This window comes from Schistocerca americana, chromosome X (genome assembly GCF_021461395.2).
Source record: "Schistocerca americana isolate TAMUIC-IGC-003095 chromosome X, iqSchAmer2.1, whole genome shotgun sequence".
Classification (NCBI taxonomy): domain Eukaryota; kingdom Metazoa; phylum Arthropoda; class Insecta; order Orthoptera; family Acrididae; genus Schistocerca; species Schistocerca americana.
The window spans coordinates 965,995,293-966,015,073 of NC_060130.1; the positions used below are offsets into that span (position 1 = coordinate 965,995,293).

At 37.2% G+C, this 19,781-nt stretch overlaps 1 protein-coding gene across 1 annotated transcript in view; it reads left to right on the forward strand.

Moving 5' to 3' along the window:
- LOC124555064 overlaps nt 1–19,781 on the forward strand; it is a 704,233-nt gene extending 684,452 nt beyond the window's left edge. Inside the window, exons 71-73 of the mRNA XM_047128850.1 lie at nt 11,514–11,645; nt 19,237–19,436; nt 19,617–19,781. Coding sequence (XP_046984806.1) covers nt 11,514–11,645; nt 19,237–19,436; nt 19,617–19,694 — 410 coding nt within the window. The 3' untranslated portion in view covers nt 19,695–19,781. The remainder of the gene's footprint in view (nt 1–11,513; nt 11,646–19,236; nt 19,437–19,616) is intronic.

Here is a 19,781-nt window from a genome sequence, read left to right on the forward strand (position 1 = left end):
TGCAGTTTGTCTGTGTTTATGAAAATCTGATCTAGAGCTGTTTTTGAATTTTTTGTGATCCTGGTTGGTGTGTTTACAGTTGGGGATAGGTTGAATGAATTTGTAATATTCAACAATTCGTCTTTGTTTTTTCCAGGTGTGAGGAAGTCAATATTAAAGTCTCCACTTATTAATAGATTTTTGTTTAGTGAGTGAATTTTTGTGAGTAATGCTTCGAGGGAGTGTTTGAAGGTTTGGATGTTTCCATCAGGGGCTCTATATACATTCAGTATCAATAGGTTATAGTCTGTTAAGATAATTAAGGAGAATTCAAAGTCTGTTTCTATTTGCATATTATTGTACTTTGTGAGGCTTTTGTATCTTAAATATTTTTTGACATAGATTGCTGTACCACCTCCCTTACTTTTGTTCCGACAAGAATAACCAGCTAGAGTAAATTCGCCAAGTGGGGTTATTTTAATTTTGTCTTCTGTAAACCAGTGTTCAGTAATACAGAGAACATCTAAGTGTGGCTTTGTTTTTAGGAAGAGATCTATTTCTAGTAACTTATTAACCACTGACTGCATATTATAGTGTAATATTTTAAAGGATAATAGTGACTGTTTTCCAATGGAATGATTTTTGACACCACTCACCGGGTTTTCTTGTAGTTTTGGTTCATGAAAATTTTGCTCTGCACCTGTTTTCCTTTGGTTTGCTGCTAGCAGGGAGCTACTGGTGTTCTTGCCCATAAAAAATCCTGGCTGTGGGCTGGAGGTCTGCGTTTTCGTGTTGAAGATCTTGTCACAGTTTCCAGTGGTGCTGATTTGGAGTTTGGCTGCACATTTTTTGCTGTTTCCACTTGGATGTCGCGGGCTTACTGATTTGTGGCACTTGACGAGATATTTGCATAGGATGTTGTTGGTGACTTAGTGCTGACTGTGAATACCTTCTTCTTTTCTAAAACTGTTTCTGGTGTTTTCCTCGATGACCCTGACTGCATATTCACTTTTGTTGTTGCTACTGATGGCTCTTCAGCTCCTGGTGTTGCTGTTGGTTCAGCTGCAGTATTGCTCATTCTTCTGAGATTGTCCACCAAATTAGCTTCATTGGACCATGAATATGTGCTTTTTATTTCTGACTCTGTATTAAAACATAGACATACAGATACCATTCATGCATTCATTTTCTCTTCATACATCATGTCCTACAGATCCCATCATGAAGGACAGCCTTCACGAATGTGGAAGGAGTCAAGTTAAACATTAATAGGCAGAACCAGGCACTGCTTATGTGAAGCATACTAATAACAAATTATCACTAGTGTGAATCTACTCATATTAATAACAACAGATATTATGAAATTACTTCAAAATTACTTTATACACTAGAGAGCCAAAGAAACTGGTACACCTGTCTGATATCATGTAGGGCTGTCCATAAATCCATAAGAGTATGAGGAGGTGGAGATCCCTTCTGAACAGCACATTGCAAGGCATTCGAGATATGCTCAATAATGTTGATGTCCGGGAAGTTTGGTGACCAGCGGAAGTGTTTAAACTAAGAAGCGTGTTCCTGGAGCCACTCTGTAGCAATTCTGGATGTGTGGGTTGTTGAATTGTCCAAATCTGCTGGAATGCACAATCCACATGAATAGATACAAGTGATCAGACAGGATGCTTACATACGTATCACCTGTCAGAGTCACATCTAGATGTATCAGGGGTCCCATATCACTCCAACTGCACATGCCCCACACCATTACAGTTCCTCCACCAGCTTGAACAGTCCACTGCTGACATGCAGGGTCCATGGAGTCATGAGGTTGTCTCTATACTTGTACACATCCGTCCGCTTGATACAATTTTTAATGAGACTCATCTGACCAGGCAACATGTTTCCAGTCATCAACAGTGCAATGTCAGTGTTGACGGGCCCAGTTGAGACGTAAAGCTTTGTGCTGTGCAGACATCAAGTGCACAGGAGTGGGCCTTCGGCTCCAAAAGCTCATACTGATAATGTTTAATTGAATGGTTCATGGACTGACAGTTGTTGATTTCTCAGCATTAAAATCTGCAGCAATTTTCCAATGGATTGCACATCTATCATGTTGAACAATTCTCTTCAGTTGTCATTGGTGCCATTCTTACAGGAACTTTTTCCGGCCACAGTGCTGTCGGAGATTTGATGCTTTACTGGATTCCTGATATACATGGTACATTCATGAAATGGTCGTACGGGAAATTCCCTACTTCATCGCTACCTTGGAGATGCTGTGTCCCATTGCTCACGTGCCAACTATAACACTATGTTCAAACTCACTTGACTCTTGATAAACTGTAATTGTAGCAGCAGTAATTGATCTAACAACTGCACCAGACAGATGTTGTCTTATATAAGTGTTGCCAACTGTAACGTTGTATTCTGTGTATTTACATATCTCTGTATTTGAATATACATGCCTATACCAGTTTCTTTGGTACTTCAGTGTATATGTTTATATACTTTAGCAGAGAAACAGCTTCTTTGAAAAAAAGCCATTGCACCTCCTCCTATACTACTCGTGTGCTTCTTTTACTATACTTCAAACAAATCATCTATGTACCTTTCCATATATCTTTTATCAGCTGTCTATAGACTGACAAAGTCAAGATCTGCCAACATAAATGTTATAATTATGTGGAAATTGCATCCCTGAGGAGTCCAAATAGTGTGATGACGTATTCTTTTAATCTGTTTTTGACTATCTGAAGATTTTCAATTTATTGCCTGATGTGTTATTAGCCTATCATAGACTATATGGAAATTCTTCTTAAGAGTATATAGCATAGCTTGTATAAAATACACAATAATCGCAACAAGCTGTTCACAGTTTTTTTTATAATTTTGCAACTAATTTCAACCAAATGGTCACTATTCTGTAGAACTTTTATTTTTTCTGATGAATACAACATGACTATAATTTTAAAATGTAAACCATGATTACGTACCACAATGGGAATCTGTGGCCTTGGCTTATAGCATGGCATTGTCAGGTTTGGAGTTCCAGAGTAATAAAACAAAACTTTTAACAACTTGGCGTGATTATTTTAGAAAGGTTGTTTTATATGGAAATTATTTTTACTTATGGCATTCTCACTGTGAATTGCTCAGGTCACTCTCAACTCACTCTTCTAATTAACTACAGATGCCATTACCTGTAGGAATTATATGTGTTGGATGTTCAATGTCAATGTCCCTTGGTCCATGCAGAGGCTTCTGCAAGATGTTTGGTTATCAGATTTACACATTATTCTTATTGCATCCTTTTGTAGAACAAATACTTGGCTTAGTTTCATTGTCCCAAAAGATTATGCAATGCCACAATATTGAATGAAAGTGTCCACCCTGATACCTGAATGGTCAGCGTGACGGACTGCCGTCCTAAGGGGCCCGGGTTCGATTCCTGGGTGGGTCAGGAATTTTCTCTGCTCAGGGACTGGACTGTGTCTTGTGTTGTCTTTATCATCCCGGCCAGTGATGCCAAAGGCTCATTTTCATTTCCAATGAGAGCGTGCTAACAATCCCATATGTAAGTAAACACAATTAGAGACATTTCTGAGTGGAAACCAAGCAGACCTGGGCTTTTTGGTAAACTTATACATGCACTGGTGCCTCATCTTCTGAGACTTGTAAGTCATTGTGATATATGGCAATGCATAATACAAGTCTCTGCAAGATTAAGTATTTGCTATTAACTAGTTGTAAGCCTCTTTCATTGTTCTGCTGCCTGTTTCTGTTATGGGTGTGTTTACACTCTTTATCAGTATACTAGTCTCTCTGGAGAGACTGCATGACTGCATTCAGATTGTGTGATCTTCAAGAGGTTACTCTCCCATTTTAGATGCTGTTGTTAAGATGCTTTCATGCAGTAGTATCTAATGGTAACAACAAATGTAGGATAAAAAAGTTTCTTGAACTAACATGCTTTATTATTTGTTCGAACAGATAAGTAGTATGAATGCTTTAAGCTTGTATAATGATTAACATCTCCTGAATCCACTTGGAGAACAATTAGGAGTGCCTGCTCTCTAACATCCAGATCAGATGATGATTAATCATTTGCTCCAAGTTCTTTCCTCAGTCATGCTGTGGTAACTATTGGGACATGTTCAGTCCTTTCCTGGTTTGAGGAAAGGTATCAAAATTGCCTCTGTCCAGGAGTTGAGAAAACGACCTGTCTGCCTTATTGAATTAAAACATTGTAAGGTGACTTCCTTTGATGCTGTTTTCAAGTTCTGCAATGTGCTGCATTAGAGTTTGTCATGACCAGATGCAGCATCACGAGCCACACTGAGTGCCAAATCCAGGTCCCACATGGAGAGTTTGCAATTGTAGGACTCCAAACTCTGTGAGTAATGACAGCACACTAGATCCTAGCTGGCAGTGGCAGTTATAATAGTCATTATGAAATGCTCTGCCATTGTCTGCACAACGTCTCCAGGTGGTGTTTGGAGGCACCCCTGTCTCAACGTTGCTGTAGGTGACCAACTGTATTTACCAGAAGTCCTCCTGATGGGTTCCCATACTGTAGTTAAACAAGTGTAATGGTTGATGGAGACCAGGAATGCTTCCTATGTCCTTTCCTTGCTCCCCATGATAATGCATCAATCCTTGGCCCTTGCCACTCGAAAGCCTGTGAGGTTTTCCACTGTTGAGTGTCACTTAAACCATCGTAGAGCCATATTTCTTACCTGGCTTACTGAATGGCACTCATCAGTCCACCAAGGGACAGGTTGCCTCCATAAATGACCTGAGGACTTTGAGACAAAGACATCATTGGCTTTGTGGAACCCTTGTGTGATGTGGTCAAGCACAGCCAGCTGGCTGAAAATCATCCAGGTGGCTCTGCCAATCATCTGTCTTGGCTGCATCCTTTCAGGGAAAGCTCCATCCAGAGATCAATCCAGAGTGGGAAGTGGTCACTGGAATGAAGGTCATCAGTAACTTCCCACTGAACAGAGTCCATGAGGACTGGAGAGCAGAAAGAGAGGTGTATGGCTGAGGATGACGCAGTAGCAGCACAGAAATGAGTGGGAGTGCTAGAGTTGAGGATGCACAGCTGATGAGATTTCATGATGCTCTCTAAATCCCAACCTCAATGGAAAGTAGAGATTGAGCCCCACAATACATGATAGTCATTGAAGTCTCCCAGTGGAAGAAATGGTCAGGGTAGTTGTTATGTGAGGTCTGTTATGGCCTCAGAGTCTGTCTCATTTTGTGGAAGTAAATACAGTGAACAGTGATCCTCAGACACACATGAATTTCAGCTGCAATTGCTTACACATCAGTAACAACAAGGAGAACAAAGGAGTGGTTTGCATTACTGACAAGCACAACAACCCCTCCATTGGCCCTTTCACCAGTCAGGTCATCTTTGTGATGAAGAGTATAGCCCTGTAGTACATGGGCATCAGTCATTTTAAAATGCACTACCTGCAAACACAAGCACAGGGGTCATTCCTGTGCTAGGAGTATCAGTTCCTCCACATTTGTCCTGAAACTATTAATGTTCCAGTGTAGTGTGGGAGCCATTTATCTTGGGGATAGTGCTTTCACTCTGTCTTTCTGCTGGAGAGGGGAACCTGTAGTGGGTGGAGGCTCAGTTTTTGGGTGAGCTGAGTACCCCAGGCCAACAAAAATGGCTCTGAGCACTATGGGACTTAACATCTATGGTCACCAGTCCCCTAGAACTGAGAACTACTTAAACCTAACTAACCTAAGGACATCACACAACACCCAGTCATCACGAGGCAGAGAAAATCCCTGACCCCGCCGGGAATCGAACCCAGGTGTGGGAAGCGAGAACGCTACCGCACGACCACGAGCTGCGGACCCAGGCCAACATCAAAGTCCATTGGTGCTGAAGATGAATCATGAGAGATGTCAAAGAGAGTGACATTAACATCCACAGACTGCTTACTTCCGGTCTTAATTAGAGGTTTATGCTCTGCCTTTGGCTTTTTTGCCTGGGGAGGCTCCAGAGTCAAAACCATAGAAGTGGTAGTGGCAGCACTGGATGGTGGACCAGACTGAACCTTTAGAGGGGCAACATAGCCTTTTCTGATGTACTGGGAAGAGGTATGGCCTTCAAAAGCACTGCAGTAGTTCAAGTAAATTGATAAATGCAGGTACTAGTGCTGACACTAACAACCTCCATTTGTGTAGCCACACCTATCTTCTGAACTGGCTGTTTAAGAACAGAAGCAAAGGAGGTAGCGAAGGCAGGGGACAACATAGCTTTTTACAGCTTTTTTGCCTCATCATATGGGATTCACTTCATAGTTTTAAGCTCTTGTATCTTCCATGCTTCAAGATATACACTGCAATCCCTGCTCGAGACAGGGCGACTCCCAGGGTCAGCAGCTTTACCAAATTTCTGACAAGTGGCTTCTCCCTTACTCCAAGGAGTAGTATGCCCAAAGTGTAGGTATACAGTTAAAAGTAAATGTGAATGAGTCTGACTTTACCAGATTGCAATCCACCATTTTAATTGTATTTTGGATGTCAACTGTGCCTTCTTGGGCTCATTAAGCTTTAAGTTAATGTTTGAACATTTCCACCAAATGCCTGCATGTCACAAAGCCTTTGCTGTACTTCAAGGAGTTGTGGACCTTACTTTCAATGGCATAGTCCCCAAGGCTTTTCACTTTCTGCAAGTTTGTTACCTGTTGGGGACTAGAGGTTACAACCAACAGTGCTCCATTATGTAACTGCTTGACAGATTTTGAGGTGACAACAGTGCCCTCTTAACCTTTTTGGATGTAGAAAGATGAAACTTTGTGAAAGTTGCCTTCTTTTCTATTAAAAACACATTTCAACTAGCAGCATGCATTCTATTATTAGAAACAATAGTCTCTGAATTAGTCCCTGAGTCAGGAGGACTAGCTGCACGAGCTCTCTTGTTAGACTAGGTGGTGGTACCTACCAGCAGCCCACCCATTCCAGAATCAGGAGAAAATTTCAAGGATTCCATCTCTGCCCCCAAGCAGCTAGGGAAATAAAGGTCCACCTATACAGAGCCCCACATACCTAGGTAAGCCTTATACAACTGAGTTGCAGCAGTTTTCCCAGAGGTTGCCAGCTACTGACTGTTCCACCTCAACAGCCATGCTTCTCATCAGCATACATAGCACACAGCACCTTAAGAATGAGAACTTTTTGTAGACTTTTTACTATCCTTGCAATCCAGGCAGTCAAGCCAAGATACCTGTTCCCTGTGGCACACAATGTTCCACCACTGCATTGTATGATGATTGCTGAAGCATTCTCAGAGCTTACGGAGACAAAGAACTGCTGGCACTTATCATTCCCCATCTTAGGAAGCCTCGTGTCGCCATGTCCATACCCAGTAAACTAATGTTGATCCCCTGAGGGCTCCTGAGAGCAGCAAAGCTCAATCAGAATGTATATATATTTTGTCTTGTACATTTGGTGTTTTTTAGCTTAATATATAATAAAAAATAATCTTTGCAGGTACAGCTATTGCCAATGACAACTGCACGTATTTTCATAAAAACATAAAAAATATCTAATGCTGACTGCATTTATGTACATATAAAACATTTAATTCTATTATTACAAGATATTTATCAAAAATCATCACTGACATATGCTAGAAAGCTTTACATATAAGGCAAGTAACTTTATAAGGATATGAAAAATCACATGTGCATAAAACATTGCTATATATACTCCTAAGTAACTTATTGAAAGAACTGTGACTTTTTTGTAATCCAGGTATCACTGATGATAGGCAGTGCCCAAAACTAGTCTTGTAAAATAAACAATGATCAACAAGTAACTTATGTCAAACAATTAATTTTTAATATGTCATATTTACTATACATATTTACGTCTATATCTGTCTGTCTATACATATTACACATTAAAGTCCCCACTGCATTTTTCTGTCTGTATGTGAAGGGAGGACAGTATGTGTGTTTACTTTGTGCAAACTGGCTAACTCTGATATTAGTTGTTGAATAACTCATGCCTTCTGAGAACTGACATGGCATGAGCTGCTCAAATTGTTTAAGTTATATTTAAGTGATTAGAAGTTGGAGTTGATATTCAGTTACCTAATTTTAATCATAACTCTAGACAGTGGCCTGTAAAAAAAATTACCACTACAGAGAAGAAGTCATCTGGCTGTGTGCGTTTAGTATTACATGTGTGAAGTCAGGATGGGACACTAGCTAGATCTAATTATCCTTCTATCAGGAGTGGGCCACTGAACTATTTGTTATATGTAGATTTCCGAGAAAACATTTAGCATAGCATCAAACTGGGACATTCCTGATGAAAGTGGGGCCCCTGGACTCTTAATCATGTTGCTAAAAATGGGTTTCTCTCTGTTACTATTTCCACAGTAATAAAAGATTTTTAGTAAATATAAAAATAACAGATTCAATAACTGATTTTCAAGCAACATCACCAAAAATTGCTGCTCTAACTTTTAAAACAATGAATACAACTTACATAATAATAACTCCTCATGCTTCTAAAAATGAAAAAAAAATCTAACAAAAACAAGAGAAGAGATAAGTAATTTTTGGAAACTTTTCAAACAAACTGTGAACAGAATAGATAAAAGATCTTACTGGGAGATTTAAATCTCCTGTTTGATAAAGGAAGGAAATATAATTGCTGGATGAGGTCAACGTAACTTTACAAATGAGAATAGACAAAGACTTGTAGAATGCTGTAGAGACTTGTACATTGCTACAGAGGTCGCAACTTTGTAACTAAAGCAACATAATTCAGGAGGAAATCAGACAAGTGTCAAATAGTGAAACATGCACATTGGAGAAAGGGGATGGCAACTATACCATGTCTGTATGGATAAAAGTAATGAAATTTACAAAGTTAAAGTACCACTACTCAGTTAAAATTAAAATCAAATTCATTCTGTTAATGAAAAAAAATAACCCTTACAAATCAATGTAAATACACCAATAAAACAGAACCCCAACAAGTTAGACTTCCCCATCTCACCAAGAAGGAGCATTCTGCTGACAAAATAAATACATATATGATGTGTAGAGATGATCAGGATCTTTTTGAAATGTGGAAATATTCAAGTGATGCAGTCAAAATCTCCTTACACAAGGCTATAACAAAAATTTGGATAACTGAACAATTCCCCAAACATTGGGCTATTTCCATCGCCAACCTTCTACACAAGAAGGGTGGTAAGAGCAATTTGCATAACTACAGAGGAACCTCTCCTAGACTGCACATACAATATGTTATCCAAGATGCTATGTGGAAAAATGAAGAAACAACTAGAAAAGTAGGTAGGAAACACCATATAGGTTTCAGACCATGGAAAAACTGTGCAGAGCAGATCATTAGTTTAAAGTTAAAAATGGCATATTACAGGACACAGAAAAAATATCTTGCAATAACAGTTCTAGACTGTAAGGAAGCATATGATTCTCTCCATAGACATTCAGTATTAAATCTTATTGGGCATCATCTAACACTGAATAAATTAGTAGAACTTATCCAGACCAACACCAAACCAAAAGTCAAGTTTAGAGACATTTCTGAACAATTCCCCATAAAAACAGACCTTAGGCTGGGTTACTGTGTAATATCATTACTATTCAACTGTGCACTGGGATAATAAGAGACTGGTACAAGGAAAACCCATGGAACATAAGAATTAGAAGCTCCAAAAGTGTCTGGGTTTCGCTGGTGATTTTGCTCTCCCAGCTGCCAACGTTCAAGAAACCAGACAACAGATTAAACTGCTACAAGAAATTTCACAGAAAATTACTGTTTGGATAGGAGGGGGATGCTAACTCAACCACCAATTGCAAACAAAATTACGATAGAAAAACAGGAAATCAAAGTTTTTGATAAATTTAGATATTTATGTAAAACCATAACTTACAACCTAAATGAGAAACTAACATAGAAAAATAGATTAAAAGAAATTAAACAGAGCAAATTACATCACCAAAAACACATACAACAATAAATCCTGTTAACAACTGCAAAATTAAAACATTATAAAACAGCTACATACCCAGAAATAACATATGCAGTTGAAGCCATCTTCAAAACAATTAATACATCAGAAACTGGCAGAATACATAAAGACAGAAAGAAGAATAATTAGGACATTTGTAAAAAAATAAAAAACAATATCAAGTGAATGGAGATTGGAGAATAGCTTCAAATGAAACAGTATACAGGGAAGTGGAAACAGGAAGAAACACATTTCATTCTTAAACTTCTGATCAGAATAGCAGAAAACAAAATGAGTAAGAGAATAAAAGGAAAATTGTGAAATAGTGAGAGCAACATTGAATGGATTACAGAAATTAAGGAAAATATAAGTTAATTACAAATTACAATAGATGACCTAAAAAACAAAATATACAAAACAAAATATTGCTAGACAAGCAAACCAAACTACAAATAAAGGTGGCAACACATCTGCAATTATGGATTGCTATCGAGACAGCAAGGTTCAGTATTTATGCAGGTGATTTCCAATGACTTGTAGAGTCCATGCCACATTAAGTTACGCCTTGCAAAAGTACGTCTGACACAATATTACAAGGTATCCCATGACATTTGTCACATCAGTGTGCAGAACCATTGCATAGTATTATTGAATTTTTATTGAATTCAACTATATTATTGAATAATACCTCATAATATAAACTTTTGTATAATTGCATAGTGGTCCAGGGAAGGCCATAAAATAAATTTACTTTTCTTAGAATGAAATACTGTTTCACTGTTGGGCTGTCATTTCTTAACCACAGTGTACATCCTGTGAAATGGGTATTTTGTTGTTAAACAAGCAGTAGAAATCAGAATGTGCAAGAACAATTTCAACTAGGACAGCAGCTATAATCTTAGTGGTATGTGGAAGCAGGCTCTTGATGCCAAGAAGACACAGAGAAATGTGCCGGACTGTTTACTTTCCTATGAGAGAGTGGTGGTGCTACTGCTATGGACATGGATACAATCTCTGCCAGAATGACATAATGATGTTACACATAGATTAATTGCAAGCCATCAAAGGGCTTTGAATTATAAATGGTCACCATAATAGCAGTCATATTAGTCAGTTGTTTCTGAAAAAGTGAATGTAATATTGTGTTAAAAGCTCAATATTTTACTCAGATTCACCTGACAAGAAAGCTGAAAATGTATTGTACAACAAATTTCATTATTAGTAAGTGCACTAGACCATACTTTTGATGGGATTATGATGTCTTCAGTTGATCTAATACTGATTCTTCAGTGTGGTAACTTATCACTGATTTGTTTAGCCATCCTGTGCCCCAGGAATTACTGGAATTACTTCTGTAATAATAACAGTTAATTAGTGTGTGACTCTTTCATTTACTGCATCAACTGAAGTAAAACCATACAAAAATGATCTGATTCTCCCTCATTATTTTGTCTCATATACACATTATTGTTTGTAAAAAAGATCTTACAAGTTACTTTTACACTTTGAATCACAGGAATTGATGGAAAAACTGCATTTACCAAGAATGATGTGAAAAATCTGAAGGGAGACAAAGGTCTGAGACGGCAAGTGAAACTACCAAAGACTCTGCTTGGAGTATGTACTGCACTGGCTCTTGAAACAAATGGTAGGTAACACATTTATTCCAGCTTTTTTTAAGAATTTCATATTTACCAATGAAATGAGGAAGTTCCCTACTTTGCGTTTTCATGTGCAAATTAAAGTTTGCCTCTGCTTGTAATCCTGTGGAGCATTTTATATTATGTGGTGCTACTTCTTCAGTTAACAGATCACAGGATTAAAGAAACTAAATTTTATCTTTACCTTTCTTTGTCTTACATTCCAGCATTTCCACTTCAGAGTTAATCAACATTGTTTGTTAACCATTTCAGCAGTTTTGACATTCACACTTACTTACTTTCTGAAAAAATGTGATTGGATTAACATGTGCTGTGTGGTAGCATTCTCACAACAACTACACTATAGACCTCCAGAATACAATTTTCATTCATTTCTTTATGTAAATGTCTACACCTCACTTTTTTCCTAATTTTTCAGTGCCGTAAAGCTTTTCATATCATGTTTTTCAGTGTTTAACGTTCAGTGAACTATTATTTATCAAAGAAAAAATAATTTCTGAACAATCAGGCATTTTCATAATACCCTTCCACCAGTTCACCTCCACCCCCACCACATACCACTAAAACAAGTAATACAGTAACATTACCAAAAACATTATTTTTGTAACTACACTCATGCTCATAAATTAGGGATAATGCTGATACATGGTAAAACAACACTCTGGTGGGCAGTTTGCGGGTTTAAATCACCTCGGGGTATGACCATGCAGTGCATTTGACCTGCGGTCGTCGCACAGTGGCGCTGGCAGCAGTCCACATACGCAGAGGTGTGTTGGTGCATGTCAGAGTATGATGCAGCGAGTAAGTGTGCAGCCATTTTCAGATGTGCTAATGTTGACTGTGTGTTGAAAATGACTCAAAGAATCTAGGTTAAGGACAAACACAGCAGCAATGAGCAGTAGAGCAAAGGAGACTGGGACTTATACCTTATCGTTACTAGCTTCTGAACACTATGATTGTTTGAATAGTGGGTGTGCTGGAAAGAAACTCTAAATCATATTATTAACATGTGGAGACATTTATTTTCCTACTATCCACATTTAAAACTACCACAGACTCATCATCAGAACTTTAATTTGTAGATTACATGAAGCTAGGTGTTGAAGTTACAGTGCTTATGAAAGTTGTTTTCACTTGTAATCTACAAAAATTTGCAAAATATATGCAAAAATATATATTTTGACTTATCTGCTATCAGATCCAGGATGTTGTAAAAGCCCATCTTGAGAGCATCTATCTTCACTGGTGTAAAGTCTCAGTTTTTATATATACATGCGTCACTGTGTACAAGCATCCAGCTTAAGTGATCAAAAAGACTATGATGTGAGAGGAAGCACTATACCATACTGGAATCTTTGACATGTCAATTTTCATTTGCAAAAAGGTAGTACACAAATCTTGTGCAACAAAGTTAAGTAATTTTAGGCCTCTCTCTCATTTTAAGCAAAGGATGGACACAATTGCTCATTTACAAAATCACATCAACACAGGATAAATGGTCACACACAAAGTATTCATCCATTTGAAGACTACCTCACAAAAAGAGCATTTCAAACTTCACAACATGTGTTACTAGTGTAAAATATGTATATGTAGCATATGACTATATCTATTGAATTCTAAACTTAAGCTTTATGTTAAAACCTTTATGAGAGGAGTGACCATTTTAATTTGTGAAGCATTCAGCAATTAAGCGATTCATAACAGCATGTTCATAGATATGGATATTATAACTGCATTAAGTAAACTGAAAATATATGCCCTCACAGTAAGGACTGAGGTCAGACATCGAACTTAGTTAGAATGAACAGGTACAAGAGTAACCATACCTCAAACTCTTCTCACATTCACAGCATTTGTGGGCAAAACAATTGCTTAGAAACTTCCTTAAAACTCTGTATCTCTCATGCACTCTCCCTCCAACCCCCCCTCCCCTGCCCCACCTTACTATTTGGTTAACGTGATGATATTACCGTGATTGCGTATGTCTAATGAATTTTATTTTTGACAACACTACGGTCTCCAAAGAAAATATGACTGGTTGGTGGAAAGAAGTCTACAACAAATTGTTCTAATGAGCAATTGATTCTACTGCTGCACTTCCTACTTATTTGGATTTGGATTAATACATAAACAGTGGCATCACTCATGAAACTAAAAGGAGTAATACGTGACTTACAGTGTTCACAACAAATCTAATTGAAATAACAGAGAAATTAATTAGTATGATTATCAGCCCAATTGGGCACTGTCTGTCCAATATCTGGTCCATAATGTGGACAGTATTGAATATGTAATCATTTGGCTGAACATGTGGCAACAGAAAATTGACACACATTCCTGACATCACAATAAATTATGAAATAATAATGAACAAAGAAAGCAATCATCTTATATCATTAATATTCAACTATTTTAATTTAAATAATAAACTCATTGTGGAAAAGTAAATGACTAACTGGAGATAGCACTTTTGTTACAGCAATAATCTACATTACCTAAGATTAATGTTTGCTTAAATTCACTGTTTTCCTCGATATGGCAAGCTATTAACTTTCAGTAGAATATAATTTCTATGAACATATATATACTGGATCAAATAAGCAACTGTTGACTTTCAGCAAAATACGAACTATGGCAGTACATAATAGCATTATTACAATAGACACAGATATGAAACATATAAATTTAATTTATTCTTTTCTTTAATTTGAGATTGCCAGAGTTACTTTAACTTTAGTTACTTTACTTTACTTTGTTGCACTCAATTAGCAAGAATGGCATTGCCTCTGAATATAATTGAACAACACTGTTAGCTTATTGAGGCTTCATTGTTAATTACGTGCAATTATCTTTTTAGGAAACAAACAGAATTTATGATGATAGACTTTTAATACTTTTCTTTCAACTATTTAAATAACAACACTCAGGTATTCAATAACTGCAAAGGAATGGAACCCTAAGTAGATGACAATAACTGAGGTTAATGACAAGCTCAAGTACCTATACTTTTTATGCACAACATTTATTACTGAAATAAAATTAACTGTGAATGTCACTGGGTAATGCTTCACAAAGTTTATAACATGAACAAAAATAAAACATTCTTATAGTTTGTTGTAGATGTTAAGCATCACCTTCATTGTTGTCTACAGTGCTCCCATTACTCCATGTAATATTGTGTGCACACCTGGATTCACAGTGACTAGTTATGGGGCAGGATCTAGCCTCTAACATCTGTCCACACTTGTCCTGATCTTGTTGTCTCACTAGCAACAATTGTGCCTCACATTGGCCTGCCAGTGCACACCGTTTGACATTGCTAGGTAAAACCTCACAATTTTTATGACATGAACAAAAATACAACATTCTCACACTTCATTGCAGATGTGAAGTCATCGTCTTGATTGTCATCTACAATGCTCTCATTGCTCCATGTAATATTGCGGCCACACCTGGATTTGCAGTGACCAATTGTGGGGCAGGATCTTAATGTTATTATAGTCTCTTACATCTGCCCACACTTGTCCTGCTCTTGGTGCCTTTCTAGCAACAACTGCGACTCACACAGGCATGACAGTCCAAAATACATAAATGACACATGAACTGAAAAACAATGCATTAACATGAAATGATTAAATTAAATCAAAATACTAATAACATAGGAAACCATCCAAATCACTAACATCTAAGAAACGTTAACCCAACCATATGAAAAACTAATAAAATTTTGAAATTTGTCACAGAATTAAGATTTGTAATCATAGCAAGCAACGAATATAAGAAGAAATTATCAAAAAGGTAACACCAAATTGTTTTATTTTTGAATACAGTTTTAAAATTTTTCACAAAATTAATGTTTATTGTCAAAGTAATCAGCGGATACAATGGCACTCATGCCCAGGAGCAAGGGGGAACCATTCCCATCTCCATACCCCTGCCCTAGCTCTCAGAGAAAGGAAGAAATGTAATGTAATCAGGAGTTTTTCTTTCAAGAAAAGATTTCAAAGTCAGTATTACACAGTTTTTTTAACACAGCTGGAACTGGAACCTTTTATGGCTACTTTCAAGTAACCATTCATCTTCCAAATATTAAAAATACTTCAAACCCCCAGGTCTATGCCCCACCCCCACAAACTATCTTATGCACATTCTTGAATGACTAAAAGAAGAAACTGACAAAAAGTAAATGATCAATATTGTCTTAAGGATGTGGTTTCACTTTGTAACCACTAGGGCATATAGTTTTCAACCACCTATTATTCATGTGATATATTTGAAAGAAAATCCCAATTTTCCCTAAACACAATCACACATCTCTAAACTTTCATGAACTAATAATGCCAAAAACTAATTATTGTTCTAAATAACAAGAAAAATTGGCCTAAAATTTAATAAATTTTGTATCAAAGCTATGTACTGCCCCAGTGATTTTATTTCAAAACCACTCATAAAAGAGGTAGCACAAACTCAAATATACACTAGAATAACATTAGATATAATCGCTTTCACTGTCAATGACCTCCTAAGTACAGCCACACATAGCACAATCTCTGTGCCAAATTGTTTTGAACACTAATGTGACTGCAACAATGCACTACATTTGTAGCACCTCAGTTTACCATAAGATGTCTCTGTCTTGCAACAGGATTGATAGTTTCATGCTAAGTGCACTGGTACTTTAAAATAAAAGTAAATAAATGGGGTTTCAGACAGAAAACACTGGTATTCAAAGGGTTAAATGTAATTGCAAGGCACATTGAAGCTCTGTGATTTTCGATCTGGTATGTAGTTTTTGTCCATGTCACTGTCCTCTACAGATTCATCATCTGAATCCTCACAGTGGGGGCAGTTGTAGTACATGTCAGTATTTCCACCAGTGCATGGGCTACAGATCCATCTACAACATTTCACACAATCAATCCAATGAGATTGGCCTCTATAACCTTCCCAGTTTATGTGGCAAATACTAAACATAAATGTGTCTACAGTTGTTTTGCACCTAACACAATCTGGTCTGTTTTTGCAAAGATTTTGGGTACTTGAGGATGAAAGTCCTTTTTGGCAGGATTATGTCAATGCTGAGACACAAAAACTCACAGGAGGTTCTATTTCAATCTCCTGCACACATGCAGCATATGCATGTACCAAACTCCTGCCTAAATTTCTGTCTGTTTCCTCACCATCTAATCCATCAGGAATTCTTTTCAACATCTCAGTAGGGTTTGGTGGATGTAGGCCAGTAGCAATAAATGCTGATACTAAAATTTTGCTCATGGTTTCACTAATTCCAATCTATAGTCTGTTTAATGAGATAGGAAACTGTTCTTTTGGAATACAACCATGATACTAACTCTCCTTTCTCCATTGGTCCGAAATTCCTCTCCATTTTCATTTCCATGGGCAAATACTGCAACATCAACGTGAGGTGTTGCATATGGTGGGAATAGAGTGATTTAAATTTTACTATGTCTGCATGTCTCAATCTCTTTAGTAGAAAAGTAACTAGCAAGATTGTCTCCTAATAACATCACTGAGTCTTCAGGATCATGAGTAGCTTCAAATGTATCAATAAAATTTTAAAGAACCATGCTTTGAGAGGTTCCTGTCAAACCAACCACTTGGATTGCTGGCATATTTTGTACCAGCTGGTCCACCTTCTACATCTACATTTACATCTACATAGATACTCCACAAGCCAGTATGCGGTGTGTGGTGGAAGATACCCTCTACCACAACTAGTCATGTCCTTTCCTGTTCCACTTACAGATAGAGTGAAGGAAATATGACTGTCTATATGCCTCTGCATCAGCTCTAATTTCTTGCATCTTATCTTTGTGGTCCCTACACAAAATGTATGTTGGCAGCAGTAGGTTCATTCTGCAATCTGCTTCAAATGCCAGTTCTCCAAGCTTTCCCAATAGTGTTCTTCAAAATGAATGAATTCTTCCTTCCAGCGACTCCCACTTGCACGCTGATCAAATCTACTGGTAGCAAATCTAGCAGCTCACCTATGAATTGCTTCGATGTATTGCATGAATGCTTTGTTAAATGTGGAATTTAAAACTTTCTTTTGCTGTCTGCTACTGCCAAGCCAGACTGGTCGATGAGTGATTGAATGGAAGCCTTAGACCTGCAGTCCAGTTGTTGTACAGATTCTGTGCCTTGTACACAACCATAGGAGGAAGCAGATGTGCATACCATCTGGCTAATTGAAGCACAGCTGTGCTCTTTTACCCTTTCTATCCTTTTTGTGTTTCTGGATCCAGGTTGTCTGTATGTTGGTCTCATCATAATTGTAGATAGTTGTGCCTTTCACTTCCTGAAGAGCAAGTTCAGCATTACTGAAGAAGTTCAAAATGCCCTTACAATTGACAGATGATTTGGGCTGCTTTGTATTTGAAGCAATTCTAATGGGCAGGTTGTTTCTAACTCAGTCATAGGATTTTTATCCATCACTCATCATTTCTTTCACCTCTAGCAATTATAATTGATGTGAAAAATTCTGAGTTGCATAGTGCTTCAGAATCCATATAAAACTGTAGGTCCTCCTATAACTGGCTGTGTAGTTCAGTTCAAAGGTCAGAGAAAGGCAACAGCATACCACCTCCAACATGAAAACGTCTAAGAAAGCACTGTGGTGTTCAAAACAGTCTTCCAATTGATAACTGCTTTACTTATCTACATTTGTAGCCTATGAGCCACATTATGGTGTGTGACAGGAGTTACCTCTGGTATCAATATCGTTTCCCTTCCTTTCCAGTTCCATACACATACAGCCCATAAGAGAATTTCTCTTATTTTTCTTCCATGATCATTTCGTGAATTGTATTTGTGAGAAAGTAGTTTGCCAAGTTTCGTGGTTTCTGCTGAAACTGACTCAAGCTAAATTATTTTTATGTTAAGCACTCATAACTCACAGCTTTCTGTAGTCTTATATGAATGTAAAGGCCATTGCATATGTTATAACCTAATTAAAATCTAGGGATATCTGCATCAAATTTCCTCTTTTTCTTTTTAACTTTATTTATTGATTTACCTACATTATAACTGAATTCTTCAATCTTTGTATGTCAATAGTTGCACATTGTCACTTACGGTGATTATAGACATTTTCAGTTTCAAACTCCTGCTATTCTCTCATTGATCCTTTTTTTGTCAGCCATTATTGTTAGTGTTAAGTATATTATGTGCAGCCCAAATATACTTGTCTTTTTCCAATGTGGCCCAGGTAAGCAGAAAGGTTGGACATCCCAGCATTAAACAATATATTGTTAGTCAGTATTTACTGAAATTATTAGTGTTACAGGATAACTGAAGTGAGTATATTTAAGTGTTAAAATATTGTTTCAAAACCATGTTTGTAACTATACACATTCCTTTTTAATTCATGTTGGCACTGAAACATTGACCCTGAGACCACATCCTCTTATCTTATATTTGCCTTTAATGCCAGGAGATAAAACTGTCAGTGGGTTTTTGTCAGTAACTTATGGCTTACAGCAACATAAAAATAACAAATATTTGTAGTTTTGAAAGGTTCATACATCACACTTTACTCCCATGTGACTTTTGCAGGATCAGTTTTTATGGCTAAGAAACTTGAAATGGAGAAGAAGAGCTTTGTTAAAAAATATCTTAATGTCTTCTCTAAGAGAGTTGTCAACAGTGCTGCCCCTTTCACCTGTCAAGCTTGTGAATGCACTGCACACAATAATGGTGTAAGCTACACAGAATGTTTTCCATGTGAATATCCAGTACCATCACACATAGATCCAGTAAGTGTGTTCATACCATTTAGATATCTTTTAATACATTATTATTAATGTCTAACTTACATCCTGAGTTGTAGTTCTTCCTTAAATTAATGTAAGCTAGTTTTCATATAAAAGTGAAAATAAGAACTGTATCTGCTCTGAACTGTGCTATAAAGTGATTAATGTCTCTTTACTTTGCAGGAGTTTACAAGAGACATGGATATTCCAATAGAATATCAGTCAAGTATTGACTACACAGATGATGATGATTATTATTGAAAATTATACTATTTATAAATGAGGTCTTATTTATATGTAAAAAGTTGATAGATATTTTCACTGTAAATACATCATTTTGAATCACAA